The following is a 19,803-nucleotide window of genomic DNA, read 5'->3' on the forward strand; positions in this document are numbered from 1 at the left end:
CTTGGAAATGTATGCAACTGTTTTTTAAATATCTCTGTGACAAATTAATTCAGGTTATTCTATTGTTTTCTTGCTACAGTATTGAGGCAAAACTCTGTTTCTCCTACATACCAAGCACTGGCAGTACCAGCTCCATTAAGAGTATTAGTAAGTGCTAAAATAACAATATTTATACTCTAAATATACTTTAAAACTTCCTTAATGTTACTGGCATGTAACGTATGATTTAATGTGCTGTTTAATTTTCTGAGTGTCAGAATACATATCCTAAGAAAGGTCTGATATTTTCTCAGCTTTGAAATATACAGTGGAAGCTGATCGATTACATCGGAGTCCTCGTGTTCATTTCCTTGACAACAAAGAAGGCAAATTCACTGATGAAATGTCCATTAATTCTTCTGGTGAATGTCGTTCTCTGAAACTCGAGCTGGCGGTATGACACTATGCCATCCTTTAAAATGCCATTTATTACTCTTTTTGGTGAAGAGACTCAAACAAATGCCTTGAGTAGGCCTACATGTTATTGAAGTGGGTTTATTCATTGAAGGAATCGTTCACCCAAAAATGAACATTCTGTCATTATATACTTACCCTTATGCTGTTATTTATTTTGTTGTGGAACACAAAAGTACATTTTTTCTTTTTTGGTTTTCTCCCGTTTTCACCCCAATTTGGAATGCTCAATTCTCAATGTGCTTCTAAGTCCTCATGGTGGCGTAGCGACTCGCCTCAATCCGGGTGGCAGAGGACGAATCTCAGTTGCCTTCACATCTGAGACCGTCAGTCCGCTTATCTTGTCATGTGGCTAGTTGAGCGTGTTACCACAGAGATGTAGCATGTATGGAGGCTTCACGCTATTCTCCGCGGCATCCACGCACAACACACCACGCACTCCACCAAGAGCGAGAACTACACATTATAGCGACCACGAGGAAGTTACCCCATGTGACTCTACCCTCCCTAGCAACCGGGCCAATCTGATTGCTTAGGAGTCACTCAGCACACCCTGGATTTGAACTCGCAACTCCAGGGGTGGTAGTCAGCGTCTTTACTTGCTGAGCTACCCAGGCCCCCCCAAAAGTAAATATTTTTGAAGAATCCTAACATAGCTCTTTCTATACAATGACAGCTCATAATGGCCATAGGATGTCAAACTCAAAAAAGGACAAAAACAAGACAAAACAAAAGTATCAATTGGATTACAAAAGTACTCCATATGACTTGCCCACTATATGATACCATATGATAAGTTTGATAGTTGAGAAATATGATAGGTGAGGAACAGACCAAAATGTAAAGGATAAAAAAAAAAAAAAAAAAGATCTGTCATAATTTACTCACACTCATGTTGTTCTAAACCTGTATGACTTCCTTTCTTATGTGGAACACAAAAGGAGAAATTTGTAAAAGTACTCTGTATGACTTGTGCATACAAATTTTATGGTGAAAAAACAACCCAAAATATAAATTATTTTTCATAAAAATCTTGATGCCCATTGCTCGTTCATGCGTGCATGACAGAAGCTCATTCACAGTGGCTTTCATGTTCATGCAAGAACTTGCATTGTTTAATGTTAAAGGGGTCATGAAGTGCTCTTTTTTTAATAGTTTTATTACCTTCCCTTAGGTCCACTGATAATGTTATTAAGGTTTTTTTCACCAAAACGGTCATAATTTAGTAATAAATGATAATTTCCCACCCTGTCTCTGGCCCTCTGTCTGAAATGCTTGGTTTTGGCCTAAGCACCTCCTTAAAACTTCAGTGTAAACACTCACTGTTATGATTGGTTAACATCGTATAGCCCCTCGAAATCAGCCATATTTGAAACTCAATCAGAAGAGAATGAACAACCCCACAATATTATAAAACTACATTTAATGGTTTACACACAATGCACATCCAACACATTGCATCCGAATATATTAGACTGTTCATCTCAAGCACAACTGTTAACACTCAGCACCATAAACTGTCAAACAGTTATGACATTTAAAATATTCATGAATGAAACTGTCTACTTACTGTTTTGCATTGGGTCCAATAGTGTCCCTGGTGTATTTTGGGCTTGTTTACAGTTAAAAGTCCCTTGTTATGCACCCAAACTTATGTTTTTCTAGTTATTATTGGTATTTAGGTTGCACAATAAACTGTATGTGGGATTTCATTCAATTTGGACTCTTTTGTAGCCTCATTAAGGAAAGCATCTTTTTAACATATTCAATGTATCGATTATGAAAACTATTGGTCAATTAATCAGTTACTGTCTTTCTGCCAACACCTTATTATCAGAAAAATCCAATATTTTCCGGCCTCTTGTTTTTATGAATTGATGTATTGGTACTTAAACCCATTTTAATATGATATTATTAAATGTAACGATAAAACTGGAAAACTAAATGTCTTTTCAGTTTTTTTGCAGATTCCATTTTTTTTATGAAAAACAGTGTTACAAGTTCCACATCCTTGTTAAATGTGTGGTCCAGTCTGTAAAAGAAACTGTAACTTTATTTGAGATTGTCTAGGTTTGTCTGGTATGGACATACAGAATTAATTTTATTTGTTCAGGTCTTAAAAAAAGGTCTTTAAAAGTCTTTAATATGATTCAAAAAAAATTATAATGATCTGTGCAGCATACTGGTTTGGAACAACAAGAAGATTAGTAAATAATGACAATTTTTGGGTATGCTATTCCTTTCAATTTTGGTCTATTCCTCACCAACAATTTAAACTCTTATTTATTATATAACAGTCATTACTCTTATTGCAGTACATGATTTTCTGTAAAGCTACTTTGAAACGATGTGTATTGTGAAAAGTGCTATACAAATTAAAATTACTTGATTTCACTTATTTTTAATATATAACAGCAATAACTGTGATATGATGTTCATTGTCTCTGTATTTGACTCCCACAGTCCAAGACAATCCAAGACAAGGTGTCCCCAATAGTTTTCTTATTTAACGTGTCATTGGTGGAGCCTCCTCCCTCAGCCAAGCAGTCGGTGGAGGATCTCAGTGCTTTTCCTGTCATTAGCCAGGGAGACGCTCTGATTGTCAGAAAAGAGGTGCCTTAGACAGCATACTTCACTTTGCCTGAACACAAATAGTGTTTTATTGGAAACATAATGTCTGTTCTGGGCAACCTGGTCACGTTTTCATTTATATACCAATAAATGCCATCTCATTCTTTAGATTCACATTCAGAAAGCCTGTGGATCAGATAACAAGTGTGAGAGCAACCTTCAAATGACGGCAATATTCACAGATGAGCAGAACAGGCCATTCCCAATGTAAGTCACGTAGGCTCAGTATCACTCTTTATATGAAAGGAGAAATATGATTCCATGCTTTCAATTTTTATAGACTGAATATCTCCTATCATGCAACAAAGAAAGAATGTAGCCAGTCAGATCCTCATATTTATAAGGCTATTGCGGTTGGGGGGGGGGGGGGGCATTCTCATTTTTGTCATTTTGTCATTTTGTATCAATAAACATTAATAGACATCCAAATTAAATAGACAAAACTGCTAAAATAAAAAAATAATAAACTATGCCAGAATGGGTAACAGGGTTGCAAATTTAGCCTAAATTAAGCTTTCACTGAGTAAGGGCTTGCAGTTTGGGATCAAATTTTGATTTATAGTTATTGATAAACTTATATTTCCTGAAAATTAAAGATGAAAAAGATAGAATCTCTGCGCTCTACCAATTTAGGGTGCAAAGATCCATGGGCATTAACAACCTCAAGAGAAAAATGATCCGTACTCCTTTTTTTATTTATTTTTTTATTTTATGTACTGACTTATAAAATTAAATAAAAAAATTTTTAAAATTGCAAAAGGAGTGTGGGTTATTTTTCGGATCCAAAAATATTTGTTTGGTAATTTTCTTAGAATAATTTGGGTTTTGATAACAGGGCTCCATGTCGAGCTTGACGAATGCATTTAATACAATAGGGGGAAGTCAAGTGGTAACAGCATTGCACACAGGGTGTGACAGATAAATTTGATCTTTTTGTAATTAAAATTAGTTATATAAAAATTTAACAAAATAATGTCATTTTGGTAACACTTTACATTAAGTTTCCATTCTTTAACATTAGTTAATGCATTAGGTATCATGAACTTACAATGAACAATATATTTTTACATCATTTATTGGGTGTTCACTAGAGGTCGACCAATAAAGCAGTTTTACCAATTAATCGGTGGCAATAGTTGCTTTTTGGAACTATTGGTTTTCTGCAAAAATCAACGGCAGTAGTTGCTGATAGGTTTTTTTATTATTATTCCTCTGTGGTCCTCTGGTACTTATTGCTCATTCAGTATTTATAGCTTGTATGACAATGTTTTCTTAATTGTGTTTCTATTGTAATACATTGTATATGATTGTAAGAGTCCATGTTTTGTTTCCCTTATGTGTTTGTTTGAGCTTGAAACTCAGACTTTTCCAAATAAGAGTCGCCGGTGTTTTTCGGGCTGGCTTATATTTTAAAGTCTTGCATACTGTGCCAAATCTTCATTTTTGTCTGGTTATTTTTGTGGTTTTGGTTGTACAATAAACTACATCTACAATTTTATTCATTTTGGACTCTTGTTGCCTCTATGCCTGTGCCCATCACAGTAATGAAAGACTTCTTCTTTCTTTTTTTTTACATTCAATAAATTGATAAATCTATCGGCCGATTAATCGGTTATTTGCATTTTCCATCACCTAAGTTATCGGTATCGGCAAAATCCACTATTGGTTGACCTCTAGTGTTTACACAAAAATTTGATTAGCTTAAAACTAGCTACTTTTCATGCTAGGTAAATGTTATGTTAGAGAATAGTTTATCTAGCATGAGAGCTGTGCCTCTAATGCTTTAAAAATGTGAACACTTTTAATAGACATTCAGATTTGGTGTGTTTCTACAGGCAGAATGGCCGCCAGATTTTCAGCTACACTTTTGATATGAAGAAGCTAAGACTGATGGTAATTGTGTCCAATATCCCGTCAGAGGACAGGATAGCAGAAGATGCTTACAGTGCTCTACTAAATGTCACCTTTCCCACCTCACTTAGCTTCTCCAGCCTGAGCCCCAAGGTGAGAGCCAGAGGGTTTTAGATCATGAGAGTTCCTCATAAATGACAGCTCAGTTCCTCCTACCTTTTTTAATAGTTCCTCACACAGAACATAACAGGTCCTCATGTAACAATCTACATTATTATTCAAATCTGGATCTTGAATTTTTTATCTCAGTTAATGTTTTTTTGTTTTCTTGCAGAACTTGAGTGCTGAATTGTCAGATGAATCTTTTCTTCAATGTACGCTGGGGGACCCTTTCAAAAGCAATCAGAGGGTAGGGCCTCATTGGTACCAGTAAATTTGAGCTCACCATTACATTGGAATTTAATTGTAGATATATTTTAAGGGATTGTTCCCCCAAACATTATTTTCATTTTGGGGTGAACTATTCTTTTAATAGCAGTTACAGAACTACATTGTAATGCACTATGGCCACAGCAAGACACTTTTGGACACTTAAGTCAAACTTAAAGAGCACCTATAATGGTTTTTCAAATATTACATTTCATGTAGTGTGTTATATAGCTGTTTGTGAATGTAAAAAAGTCTGCAAAGTTTCAAAAATCAAACTGCACGACAAATGGATTTATTGACTCCCAAAAGAAAAAACCGATTCTGAACACCTGAAACGAGTCGTTAGTAATTCCAGACTTACTTCCTGTACTAACCTAGGTAATTTGGTAACAAAAAAACCCGCCTCTGGTCTTCATTGGTTGCTTGCGAACAGCTTTGACTTGCCCTCAAACACTGCACTAAGCGGTAGACCAATCACAACAGACTGAACATCTGACCAGTCAGAGCATATTAGGCTCTCTGAAAGGAGGAGTTTAGAACGAATCCTTTAGAACTGATCATTGAACTAGTCGTTTTTGACACTGGGAAATAAGGTAATGCTGTAATTTAAATTATGAGCAAATTAAAGTGTTTTTTGACCTTGGATGCATGTAAATCTATTGTACGAGACCTTTAAAACAAAATTAAGCACGTTTAAAAACCATAATAGTTGCTCTTTAATATGTAGTATTTTCATTGTATTAGATCAGTGGTTCTTAACCAGGGGGCCTCAGTAACTTCCAAGGGGGCCTCAAAATTACTAAAAATAAATTTATAAACTATATTATAATAATCTTAATCACCAAAATGGCTAAAAACCTTTACAAATTAAGGGTTTACAACACATAAACTGACATCATATTTCTTATTTTACATCAAAAACTTGCTATATCTATATCTCTAAAATAAATGCCAATACATTGATTTGATATTTTGATATTTAATGCAAAAACATTCATATACCTTCCTTGTGTGGCTCAAGTGTCCAAATACTTTTTGGGCCAGCTGTATACAAAATTAGATGGGCATTCTTTAGGATTATTTGTTAGAGACAGGAGTGGTAATAGGATGTGAATTGAATCTCAAATGTAGTAAAAATACATAGGAATAGGTGTAATTAATTAGGTTGGCTTGAAACAGACTGATCTACTATTTAAACATTATTATTATTATTATTATTATTATTATTAGTAGTAGTATTATTTAGCATGCTAGCGACATGCTGCAACATGTTAGCAACGGATAGCTAAGTGTTAAAACATGCTAACAACGTGTCTAGCAAAACCTAGCTTAGTACTAAAACATGCTAGCAACATGCTAGAAACATGCTAGTGACATGCTAAAACATGCTAGCAACATGTCAAAAAATGTTTGCAACATGCTAAAACATGCTATCAATGCTTAGCAGAGTGTTAAAACATGCTATCAATGTCTAGTTAAGTGTAAAGACATGCTAGCAATGCCTAGCTATGTGCTAAAACATGTTAGAAACATGCTAAATCATGTTACCAATGCCTAGCTAAGTGCAAAAACATGATAACAGTGCTTACAAAGTGCTAAAACATGCAAGCAACATGCTCAAATGTGCTAGCACGCTAAGTGTTAAAACATTTTAGCAACATGTTAAAACATGCCAGCAATGCCAAGCTAAGTGCTAAAACACAATAGGAACATGCTAGCAACATGCTAAAACATGTTAGCAATGCCTAGCTAAGTGCTAAACATGCTACAAATATTCTTGCATCATGCTAAAACATTCTAGCAACACCTAGCTAAGTGCTAAAACATGCTAGCAACATGCTAAAACATGTTAACAATGCCTAGCAAAGTGCTAATACATGCTAGCAACATATATCTATTGATCTATCTATCTATTTATCTATCTAAACTATTTAAACTTTCAGACCAGGCTTTTTCAAGCCAACCTAAAGTTTGTCCACAAACTTTTTAATCTAGTTTAAAGATGGATTAAGTCTTAATTTTGTTGTGGTCACTTGTATCTTTCACAGATGGAGATTGATATCACCTTTGAAACATCAGGAATCACAATAGATATGCAAGAGATTCAGATTGAACTGCAAATCTCAACGTATGAGAAAACTATTTTTTTCTTTTCAGATTATATTGAACATTTTGCATTGAGCTGTTTTGCAGTAAATGAGCTCACAAAAAATCTATATCTGTACTAAAAACACAATCTCTAGAGCTCAATATTATTAACTCCCCACCTTACACATGAATCCACTGGAAAAAACAGTGAAAGTTATATGCAGCGTTAACCCCTTTCACATAGAATTTATATGTGTTTATGTGCAGGAAAACTTGCCTGGTTGCCTTAACTGCTACAAAGGAGGCATGATCATAGGGTATGATTCAGATTTGGATGCTGGCTGATTATTTCATCTGCTCTTCTCAGGCGGAGTGATCAGAATGATCTATGGCCCCTGACGAGAGTGCTGGTGGTGGAGTACATCCTACAGCCCAGCTTGCGTGTGTGAGTTATGCAGCATTATTCTATCCTTAGAGCATTTCAGTGTATGCTTTATTCTGCCTTCCTGCTTTTCAAAGTGATGTCAACAGTAACTCATGTTACCTTATTTCATCCAGGCATTTCATACTTTTTGGCTGACAAAAGTCTTATTTTATGTTATACATATACAGCAGCCCCCAAAATTATTTGGAAACTTAGAAATGTTTTAATGTATTAGCATTATAATACAAAGTATCAAACCAAGTGGCATTTATTTTAAAGAAAAAAAGGCACAAACACTGGTTAGTTTATTTGACACCTGTGTGAACTTTAGAGGACCTGAAGTCATACGTTCAAGACTTCATGCATTCACTGAAATCATCTTGACATCAGTTGGTTATATGCAAAGCAAAAAAAGCTGAAAAACACCTGTTCTGAAAGAAAAAGTTCCCAGATGTGTATGACTTTCTTTCTTCTGCAAAACACAAACAAAGATTTTAAAAAGAATATTTCAGCTCTGCTGGTCCATTCAATGCAAGTGAATAGTGGCCAGAACTTTGAAGCTCCAAAAAGCATATAAAGGCAGCATAAAAGTAATCCATATGACTTCAGTGGTTAAACCTGTATCTTCAGATGTGATATGATAGGTGTGGGTGAGAAACAGATTAATATTTAATATTTACTCTTAATATCCACTTTTACTTTCATATTTATTTCTTTTGTTTTTGGCAAAATGCATTTTTCGTGCATATCGCCTCCTTCTGGGTAGAAAGGATATATAGTAAAAAAGGACTTGATCTGTTTCTCACCCACGCATATCATATCGCTTCGGAAGACACGGGTTTAACCACTGGAGTCGTATGGATTACATTTATGCTGCCTTTATATACTTTTTGCAGCTTCAAAGTTTTGGCCACCATTCACTTGTATTGAATGGACCTACAGAGCTGAATATTCTTCTAAAAATATTTGTTTGTGTTCTGCAGAAGAAAGAAAGTCATACACATCTGGTATGGCATGATGGTGCCAGAATGAGAGAATTTTCATTTTTGGGTGAACTATCCCTTTAAGTGTCCAACAGTTTCCAAATTGTTTTTGGAGCCACTGTATAAATATGCATATATATACATATACTTTATTTGACACTTGCTTTTAGACTTCACTCTAAGTTTGAGACAGAATGCAGTGGGAAAGTAGTAGGAGAATCAGCCATGAAATCCACTAGTGATATCGGAAGTCCGGTGGAATTCAACTTCACGGTTAGACCAATTTGTTATAGATAAGTATTCATTAAAAAAATAATGGTGCAATGTAAGACAGTTGTTTTCTATTTGGATCACATTTACTCAGTATAGTTACTTTTTGTATGTGTTCTTTAATATGTCTGCAGGTGGACATTCCTGGAAAACCTCTGGGAAATCTGAGTTTTCTAGAAGTAGTCTTTCAGTGGCCTTTTGTAGTGTCTAATGGGAAGTGGCTACTTTATTTGTCAGAAATTCAATTGACAGGAACCTCCAAGTCATTCTGTGTCCCTGAAAAGAACATAATAAACCCCCTCAATCTAACAGTAAGTCACTGGATGATACCCATTTTTTCACAGAAATGGTGATGGTACTCAAGACAGAACTGTGAACTGCTTTCAGATCTGGCCTATGTCTCCACTGAGACCTGAGCTATGATTTAACTGTATATGTTACTACATAACCTGCTCATAAAAAACATAGTGCATTATGGTCTTTGTTTAAGAGTGTTACAAGTTTTGAGAACATATTTTATCATCCAAAGTAATTTGATTCAGTGTCTTTATGCCATCACAAGCAGTACTTGATGGAACAGTCAAGTGAGCGATTGCACAGAAAACAAACGGGAAAACAGTGAAAAATGTGTAGAGAGTCTAAGTACAGCACAGAAAACCGAGTACAACAAAATACAACAGAGTATTTCACAGACATAACCAAGGAAACCAAGCAGAATATGCAGCTATGCTCATGGATATCCACTTCACTTTCTGCTATGTGCCTCAAACAAAACTCTGAATATCTTTAAAGCTGCACTATGTAAGATTCTTTGGTTACAAATGAACAAATTGCCATTAATGGTTGAGTACATAAACAATCGGTGTTAAAACAATGTCCTTACCTTACCCCGATTCACTGCGATTAGCCTTTAAAATGATTTGTATTTTGAGCTGTCGGGTTCGATTTGGCATGAAATCGCTGGCTTATGACGTTCATCCTTGCATCATGTCATGTCCGCACACACAGGAATGAAGTACCAGCTGTCTCATGTTCCGGCTGGAGAAACTATCTACGCTGTTCAGCTCAGTTCAGTAACACTCACACAGTTCAGGACAGCATCATTGCAGTCTAGATGGATGTTTATCTGTTATCTCTTTGGCGAAGTTGTTTACCTGCTATAATGCTTAGATATGTTTTCTGGTAGGGTTGTTGAAGCTTATATTGCTTGTCATGCTTGTATGAATTGAACATTACTCGTGTGTTAACCAATCACAATGTATCTACATTGTCCAGTGAAGTTACTGTGACATGTTTAATATGTATGACTTCTGAAATTGACATCTTGTAATTGTTATATTGCATATTTAAGCATATTATTTTTAAAGTATTTTTTATCCCCATCATTATTGTTTTATGTTTTTAGATCACAGTGTTATTGTGTGCATTGCATAGACACGCAATTGTAGTAACTGAGGCTGGATAATATAGTATAAAAATAATAAAGTCTTTTATTGAACTCGTATCAGCCTTATCACGAGTTTAACCTCTTAAATTGAAAATTGCAGTACAATTCAAACATTAATAGTAGATAAAACACTTGAATAATCATATTAAATATATTGGTAGTGGCTGAGGAAAGTTCCCTGTTCTCTATTTTAAAGTGCTTTGAGTGTAGTGTCAGAAAAGCAATTTAAGTGTCAAATTCATTCAAATATGTAAATAAGAGTGTTGTTTATCTTCATCAAAGCAAGTAATACTTCCGTTTCAAATGTTTAATCGTATAACATAATATCAACATGAAAATAGCACATTATGACTCCAGCTCCAGTCATGATCACACATAGGCGATGTCCAGGAAAGCTCAAATTGGGAGATTCATCCGCCAGAAGAGCAGTGCCGAAACACGACTGATGTAATGTATTCTTCCGCAAACTGCTTGCAATTTTAAGTTTCAACCACAGATGTTGCTAGAGTGCACAAACTTACGTAGAGCAGCTTTAAAGATTTGATGTCATTAACCTGACAAACGTGGACAAATCCGTTGATTATTTCACCTTCAAAAGCACTTATTGCATCAACGTGGAACCTTGTTAACACGATTCTGTTTCAGGCTGACTGAAAAGTCTTGTGTGCTTCTACTCGCAAAAGTTCCATCAAACCAGCCAATCAGATTTGCACTGAGTAGTTCTAGAAAGCGTTTTCCAATTTTACTGTGGGTGGTCTGTGGGCGTGCCGTCTGAGGCTGAGACTAAGCAGAATCGAGCACATGCTGGGACTGTGAAGTCCCCCATTTCCCAGAACTCTATTACACATTACTCACACTGCTATCTTCCATCCCCTAATATAAAATGGAGGTCATCGCTTCTCACTTTGAGTTAGACTGTCTGTCTTTCTGTTCCTATAAGTGATTATGATTTGTCCTTAGGAAGAGTAGATATTGTACAAATAAACCCACAACTCAAAAGAGAACTTGGGATTAGCTATGACAGAACATCATGTATAATACAAAGGAGCCCAAACAATCTACGTTAATTAAAGGTGATTCATGCTTATTAATATAATGTAGGATATAGGATATAAGTCAAGTGATGAAATGGAATCTAATTATCATGCGCTAAATATAATGCACGTGTTAATGCAATGCACATGTTGCCTCCTGTGGATAGGTGTCGGAGCATAAGTCTGGAAGGAGGAGGAAGAGGAGAGATGAGGCCTCAGTTGAGTCTGAATACGCCAAGCCACAGGCCTCCCTGAACTCAAGGGATGTCAGGAAAACTGTCAAACTGGTGAGTATCAGTCTCCCTGAACCATTGTTTAGTTGCTAGGCAACTAGATGATACTGGCATGTCATGTCTTCACTGAAAAGTTTGTGTGATCATGAATACAACAGAGACTACCCTGCTGAAAAAAAAAAAAAAAAAAAACGCTTAAACCAACCTAAACTGGTTTGATGGTCTTAGCTGCTTTAAGGTTGTCTTAGCTGGTTTAGGCTGGTCTCCCAGTCTGGCTGAGTTGGTCTTAGCTGGTTTAAGATGTTCTTAGCTGGTTTAATTTAGTCTCCCAGCCTGGTCAAGATGGTCTTAGCTGGTTAAGATGGTCTTAGTTGGTTCAAGCTGGTTTCCCAGCCTGGCCAAGATGGTCTTAGCTGGTTAAGATGGTCTTAGTTGGTTCAAGCTGGTTTCCCAGCCTGGCCAAGATGTTCTTAGCTGGTTTAATTTGGTCTCCCAGCCTGGTCAAGCTGGTCTTAGCTGGTTTAGAATGATTTTAGCTGGTTTAAGGTGGTCTCCAAGACTGGCCAAGCAAAAAAGTGCCCAAAAACCCTCTAAAACCAGCCAACCAGCTTAGGCTGGTTTAATCTGGGGTTTTCTTTTTTCAGCAGGGTAGAGAGAGGTTTTGAAAAAATGATGAATGTTTTTGCTGTAACTCTTTCAATGTCAGGACTGCACCACAGGCACTGCCCTCTGTCAAACCTTTACATGCCCCTTGCTAGGCATGGGTACCTCAGCTACACTCATTGTCAGAGCGCGTTTATGGAACAGCACAATTCTTGAGGTCAGTGCTCAGTTTTTATTGGAAACTTCACTATCTTAGCTCATTACTGCAGACTTGTGAGAACCTTGTCAAATATCAGACTCTCAAGGATAAATCCAACACTTCAGTTTATGATGCCAGTTTTTCAAAGTATGCCATATTAAAAGTAATTATCATTTATTGACTAAAAGTTGATATTACAGTGTACCTGTAAAGTATTTGGATACTTATGTCACGCTTAAAAATGTCTGAATGTCATTTCATTACATAACAAAATATAAACGCAAGTGGCATCTTTTTAGTGGATGTATTTCATACAGGTGCCCTAACAGAGGAACCACAAGTGTAGTTAATCACATTATTGGACCTAAAAACTGTTTTTGTGTAATGTTTTGCTTGAAAAGTGTGCTTGTGCTATATTTCTTTAAAATAAATGGCATTTGCTTCTATATGTTGTTATCTAATGCAATTAATACATTTTTACCTTTTAAGTGTGCTTTACTATAAGTGTCTGTATACTATATACACCCACTGTATGTGCAAATTGGAGACGTAATTATGATTTATAGTGTGAAATACAGTGGCTAATTAAGTCACAAAACCTTGATTGTAGCCATTGGTTTAATATATGTCAGCATTTATTGTACGTGACACTCATTGTAAAGTCCTGAAAAAGAACATTTGTGCTTTTTTCAGGACTACACTGGTTCAGAAATATTAGTGTCTGGTAATGCCACCTTGAGTTTGAAAACAGACAAACCTACCATCAAGATGATCAATGACGCCTGTGAGGTACAAACTCAACATCTTAGACTTTGCTCTGCTGTCTCGTAGAGCTCTCTCTCTCTACTTTAGCATAAGTGAGGGAAAATCAAATAAATATTAAAATGAGGCAATTTTCCTGTATATATTTTCTGTTTAGACGACTTTTTATGCATTAGAGATTAATGACAGTAAACATCTTTTCTCTGTTTAGTTCTCAGTAGTTATTGAGTCTGCAGGGACAGAAAAGGGTCCATATGAAGCACCTCTGTGGATAATCATTGTGTCTGTCCTGGCAGGAGTAATTCTGTTGGGTTTGATTGTCATTCTCATGTGGAAGGTGAGGATCCTTTTGTGCTTCTGTGCTCCACACCTCATGATGATTTCATTTGGTTCTCACATTCGTATGTGATTCTGGATGAAATTACACAATAACTTCAGTTGATCATATTATTATGCTTGAAAACCGTCAAAGTGTGAAGGCTGTTCTGTAACTCCTCAAATTGTCCTGTGACCTTGAGAGGAACAGCAACATACGGTATAAAGCTACATGTTTTAATAATTCTTTTATGAGATGGATATATAGACAGATGGATGGATAAACGGACGGGCAGACAGACAGACGGACAGATGGATGGAGGGAGGGAGAGAGGGACGGATGATGGATGGATGATGGATGGACGGACGGACGGACAGATGTATATATGTATATATGGATGGATGGATGGATGGATGGATGGATGGATAAATGGACAGACAGACGGATGGATGGATGGATGGATGGAGGGAGGTAGAGAGGGACAGATGATGGATGGATGGATGGATGGATGGATACACAGATGGATGGATGGATAGACAGATAGATGGATGGACAGATAGACGGACATACAGACAGAGAGATAGATACTAGATGGATGGATGGATGGATATACAGTATGTATATATGGGTGGATGGATGGATGGATGGATGGATAGATAGACAGAGAGATAGATACTAGATGGATGGATGGATGGATGGATGGATGAATAGATTATACAAACTTACTGCTTATTTGCTGGTTTAAATTTGATATTGGATCCCAGATTACTATTGCACAGATGCAATTTAATCTTACACATTTCTATGATGTATTTAAAATTGCACACCATGTACTCATAACAGTTGTAACCAGAAGAAAAGTTGTGGATTCAAGCCTATGTCACTTCCTCCAGCAATGTCTGTTTTGTTTGATGGCTCATATCTAAATCCTGTTTCCCAGTTTGGCTTCTTCAAGAGGGCCAACACCAGAGAGCTTTATGAGGCCAAGGCCCAGAAAGCTGAGATGAAAACACAGCCATCTGAAAATGACCGCCTTACTGAGGACGACTGAGATTCGTTGGCCTTTTGTGGGCCTCTGACACAAATTGCAAGGTTGTAGGTCTCTAGCTTTTAAAATGCTTGGCTTTAATGAATAGTTCACCCAAAAATGCAAATTCTGTCATCATTTACTCACCCTCATGTTGTTCCAAACCTGTATGACTTTCTCTCTTCTGTGGAACACAAAAGAAGATGTTTAGCAACTAGTTTGACAAAAAGCACCAAAAAAGTAGTCTATACAACTCTATTATTATTATTATTATTATTTTTCATATCTTCTGAAGCCATATGATAGCTTTGTGTGTGGAACAGACTGAAATTTAAGTAATTACTCTAAAACTCAAACACAAGCTAAATTTGAGAGCTACAGTGGAGGGGAAGATTTTCAGTGAATTATGACTTAAATTATTTTGGTCTGTTCCTCACACAAAGCTATTGTATGACTTGGAATAGAGTACATGAGTAGTATGAACTACTTTAATGGTGCTTTTTTTGTTCATTTTGGAGATCCACAAGCATAGTCCCCATTCACTTTCATTGCATGGAAAAAAGCAGCTTGAACGTTCATCAAAATGTCTCTGTTTGTGTTCCATAGAGGAATGAAATTCACACAGGTTTGGAATGACATTAGGGTGAGTAAATGGTGACAGAATTTGCATTTTGTTTTTTGTTGTTTTTTTTAACTAACCCTTAAATCAACAATAATTTATTGCATGAAAGCTCCTATGATACTGACTTTCTCCTTTCCTTTTGTACCATGAGACAATGAAACACTTGCCTTGTCTGTTTTTGACTCTTATCATTGCTCTCAAAAGCAATTTTTTTTTCCTGAAACAAATTGAAATGTGAAGCTCTTCATCACATCCTCAAGCATTTGATACTGTTATCTTGGAGATAGAATGTCTTAAAACAGCAAGTGTACTGTATATTGCTTTTATCTAACTTCTGAAAGTCTTTCTTTGACAAGACTAATAACTTCCTTCTGCGATACCATGTTCTTTTCTTTTTTGCTGTTTAAGAGCTTGCTTTCAACTGGTGCAACAAACTCTTTCAGATCACCTCTTCTCTTACAGAGCTAACAAGCTTATTCAAAACCTTCTTCAAAGTTTTTGCAGAATTATCACTGGTTTTATACACACTCTTTCTGTCTCCTAAATCAGTCTCTTTATGATTTTGGTTGAGTTTACAGAAGTGTTTCACTCAGTTGTTATAGTATACTGATGCTAATCAATAATCTCATGAAATGACTTCAATCGAGGCTCTCAGATTTGTAACGCTGCATGCAGATTTCAGTGATCTCAAATCTTCACTGAATAAACGCTGGTTACCTTGCCACTGTAATGCTGCTTGTTAAGAGAATGTGGTATGAAGATTGCTCTCTCACAATGTCTTTCTTATGTTCTCGCAGAGTGGGGTTTTTTTTTAAGCGGGCTGCCTATTTCAGAACTATGCCAAAATACCAAGGAGTGAAGATATGTAAGAAGGAACAGTATCAGGTAAATCAGGGCTTTTTGATTGTGGGCACCAACAAGAAACACTGGATCACAAACTGGACCGAACAGTAACAGTACTACTGATGAAAGCTCTCTCAAACTGCCTCTCCTAGACAGTGGAATGAGAAGACTCTTGAGAATTGTTTTTGTATTAAAAAAAGAATGGAACTCTACTTGATTTGATTTGAACTTTGTCTGGAAACTAGATGTAATCTTGTTCATTTCAAACTGTTGGACAGGAACTGATTTTACAGAAGTTTCATCACATGTGAGTTTTATGTTAATTTTGTTACTGTTTTTCAACTGAAGACATGTTATATATGTATGTTTTATTGCTACCACATCTTAATTGTATTTCTTTTGCGTTTATCATCAGTCTCCTTGGCGATCATAATTTCAAGCTCATTTCCATTTCCTAGCGCCATCTAGAGCTCTGCACATGCGTCCATGCATCTGCAATGGCAAGATGTACAGAGAAAAAGGAGTTACATTTTGGTCTGTTCTCACCCAAAACTGATAAAACTGTTTTATGGATTAATTTATGCTGCCTTTATGTGCTTTTTGGAGCTTCAAAGTTTTGGTCACCATTCACTTGCATTGTATGGGCCTACAGTGCTGAGATATTCTTCTAAAAATCTTTGTGTTCTGAAGAAGAAAAAAGTCATTAACACGTATGGCATGAGGATGAGTAAATGATAAGAGAATTTTCATTTTTGGGTGAACTATCCCTTTAAGTGTGAATCATGTCTTTTAACGCAGGATGGTAAACAAACACACACAAATATATTCGTAGCCTATGCAATTGGGACAGTACCTGCTCAAATTCAGCCCGTTTTAGCTCCACTCTGGTTTCTGCTGTCGCTTTTATGGTGAAGAGTGTGCGATGTGTACATGCTCTAATAGTTTTTGTGCGAATTTCACACTCAAGGTTTCAAATATCTCGTGGGAATTCATGTAGTTCGTGTGATGGAAATGTGATGATTACATTTGTCATGATTTTTACAGTGATTTATTTCTGTATTTAAAATGTTTCATTAATTGAGTGGCTGATGTTTACATGATGTCTGTCTTAAATGTTCGTGTGTCTTTTTAAATAATTACTGCGCTCTCATGTGTCAACTTGCAAATCTAAGTAGCCGAAAGCTGTTTATCAGAGCTCGCGCATTAATTAGATCTTAAAGCTACCGTAGAAAATGAATAAATAAAGTGATATCTTCAAAAATACAATGATTGCATGTTTTGTGGTTTTCCCAGTCATTAAATGCGAGATCATATTACTAAATTTGTAAGTAGTGATGAACATAAATGTTATGTTTTCTAATCCTGTTAAGCCTAACACCAGCAAGAACGTAATTGCATTAGAGTTTGAATAGATGTCAAAACTAACCGCATTCTTAAGCGAGCATCACGGGAGCGCGTGCCCCGCCTGCAGCAGGATTAGCACGCGCTTAAACCTCAGATCCGCGCGCACGGGCAGGTAACGCAGCCAGCATCATCCACGACTCAATAGAACAAACAAGATTTCATAAGTACCTTTGTTTTTTCTGTTTTGCTACGTATGATACCAACGACTAACTTTATAGTTTCTATGCTGAAAACTGTCAGTTGATTTTTCGTTTCGTAAATTTCATAGAACATCTGCGCTCTGGGTCGCGACATTTGGAAAGGACGATTTTCATCGCATTTGAGAGTGACGGGACCGCGGGAGCCCGCGCCGTTCGCTCCGAATGATGCTTCAGACTTTGACTCGTGTTATCAAGTTAATTACCTGAATCGAAGCGTGATGGTCATGGACTAGATGAAGAATGCCGCACGTTTGGGAGTTCGTTCTGATTCTCAACATTAATGTCATCTTTGTAGAAGGTAAATTGTGTTCAGATATCAAAATCGCGTGACTGGTCCTGAAAAGAAAGTGACAGTTTCCTTAAACTGTTGTCAGCTCCGTTTTTAATGCATTGACTAATTTTCTTTGAGGCTGATAATACATTTAAATCCAAAGCTACATAAAAAAGTACATGTAAATACGTGCTTACGTAAATACGTAAGTATTTTTATATTGCTATCACCCAATGCAAACTGGTCATAACATAATGTTGGATATATACTGTCTGAAGTGAACATTTAAGGGTAATTTCAAAATTGATTTTTTTTTTTTAAATGGGGCAGGTGGTATTATGAGCAAAATTTGTCTACTATTTATTTAGTTATTTATTTATTTATTTTTGCTTGCCATTGTTGTTTCCATAATGTGTTCTCTTTTCCCTCTCACCTTAATTATTGCTTCTCAAAAAAGAGCTGTCCTTGGTGCTAATAATTTGGAGACCTTTCCCTAATAAATGAAAACATCTTATAGTAGCCTAATATTAAATACAATAACATGATTTTATTGCTAAGAAAAATAAAATAGGAGAAAGAGACCTTAAAAAACAAGAAACCTACTGAGATAAGAGTATTAAATAAAAAGGTGTTACGAAAGAGAAGAAGAAGAAAAAAAAGAAGAAAAAAACAGTTGTAGTGAAGTTTCCAGTGAGTCATGTCTTGAACATCAGTCTATGTTTGTTTGCACTTGCTATTGAAGTACCCAGTTTTTTGTTTTGTTTTGGCAGTCATGAGATTGACGTCAATTTCTCTCCCAGGGATGGAGATCTCAAACACAAGTTAGATCTTCAAAGAGTTAGATGTTATGAACATGTAGGATTTGCATTTGAAAGTTGATGTAACCAGTTGGATTTGAGGTAGGCTAAATCTAATACAGAAAGGAGGACTGTATCGAAAGAGATAAGGGCACCTGATAAAATGTATGGAGTTTATTTTCTCATTTCAGTCAGTACTATCACAGTGACTCATGCATGTCAGACACAGGCAATGAGACTGATAGTTGTAAAAGAACTGTACATGCAAGCCCTCCAGACAGAATTTTCCTTATGTAAAATGTCTATACATAAAGTATGTTCAATTCAGTATCACACAGTGCACACAGGGAATCTACACTCACTGAGCACTTTATTAGGAACACCTGTACACCTACTTATTCATGTGATTATTTAATCAGCCAGTCATATGGCAGCAATGCAATGCATAAAATCATGCAGATACGAGTCAGGAGCTTCAGTTAATGTTCACATCAACCATCAGAATGGGGGAAAAATGTGATCTCAGTGATTTTAACTGTGGCATGATTGTTGGTGCCAGACGGGCTGGTTTGAGTATTTATGTAACTGCTGATATCCTGGGATTTTGACGCAAAACAGTCTCTAGAATTTACTCCGAATGGTGCCAAAAACAAAAAACAACTTGTTGATGAGAGAGGTCGACGGAGAATGGCTAGACTGGTTTGAGCTGACAGAAAAGCTACGGTAACTCAGATAACCACTCTGTACAATTGTAGTGAGCAGAATAGCATCTCAGAATGCACAACAAATCGAGTCTTGAGGCAGATGGGCTAAAACAGCAGAAGACCATGTCCGGAACTTTATTAAGACTATATTTTTCCTAATGAAGTGTTCAGTGAGTGTATTTTAAAGAAATATACAATAGAGAATATATGGG

At 36.3% G+C, this 19,803-nt stretch overlaps 2 protein-coding genes across 2 annotated transcripts in view; both read left to right on the forward strand.

Moving 5' to 3' along the window:
- The window catches only part of LOC127452030 (integrin alpha-3-like), a 73,372-nt gene extending 55,896 nt beyond the window's left edge, over window positions 1-17,476 (forward strand). Inside the window, exons 11-26 of the mRNA XM_051717154.1 lie at window positions 80-147; window positions 294-433; window positions 2,917-3,066; window positions 3,194-3,291; window positions 4,920-5,088; window positions 5,270-5,344; window positions 7,413-7,492; window positions 7,820-7,897; window positions 9,030-9,132; window positions 9,264-9,440; window positions 11,778-11,897; window positions 12,550-12,663; window positions 13,339-13,434; window positions 13,619-13,744; window positions 14,664-14,815; window positions 16,170-17,476. Of these exons, the coding sequence (XP_051573114.1) occupies window positions 80-147; window positions 294-433; window positions 2,917-3,066; window positions 3,194-3,291; window positions 4,920-5,088; window positions 5,270-5,344; window positions 7,413-7,492; window positions 7,820-7,897; window positions 9,030-9,132; window positions 9,264-9,440; window positions 11,778-11,897; window positions 12,550-12,663; window positions 13,339-13,434; window positions 13,619-13,744; window positions 14,664-14,774 (1,705 nt within the window). The 3' untranslated portion in view covers window positions 14,775-14,815; window positions 16,170-17,476. The remainder of the gene's footprint in view (window positions 1-79; window positions 148-293; window positions 434-2,916; window positions 3,067-3,193; window positions 3,292-4,919; window positions 5,089-5,269; window positions 5,345-7,412; window positions 7,493-7,819; window positions 7,898-9,029; window positions 9,133-9,263; window positions 9,441-11,777; window positions 11,898-12,549; window positions 12,664-13,338; window positions 13,435-13,618; window positions 13,745-14,663; window positions 14,816-16,169) is intronic.
- Window positions 17,477-17,689: 213 nt separating this feature from the next.
- LOC127452031 (carbonic anhydrase-related protein 10-like) overlaps window positions 17,690-19,803 on the forward strand; it is a 40,464-nt gene continuing 38,350 nt past the window's right edge. The window contains exon 1 of the mRNA XM_051717155.1: window positions 17,690-18,117. Within this exon, the coding sequence (XP_051573115.1) occupies window positions 18,060-18,117 (58 nt within the window). The 5' untranslated portion in view covers window positions 17,690-18,059. The remainder of the gene's footprint in view (window positions 18,118-19,803) is intronic.

This window comes from Myxocyprinus asiaticus, chromosome 14 (genome assembly GCF_019703515.2).
Source record: "Myxocyprinus asiaticus isolate MX2 ecotype Aquarium Trade chromosome 14, UBuf_Myxa_2, whole genome shotgun sequence".
In the NCBI taxonomy this organism is placed as follows: domain Eukaryota; kingdom Metazoa; phylum Chordata; class Actinopteri; order Cypriniformes; family Catostomidae; genus Myxocyprinus; species Myxocyprinus asiaticus.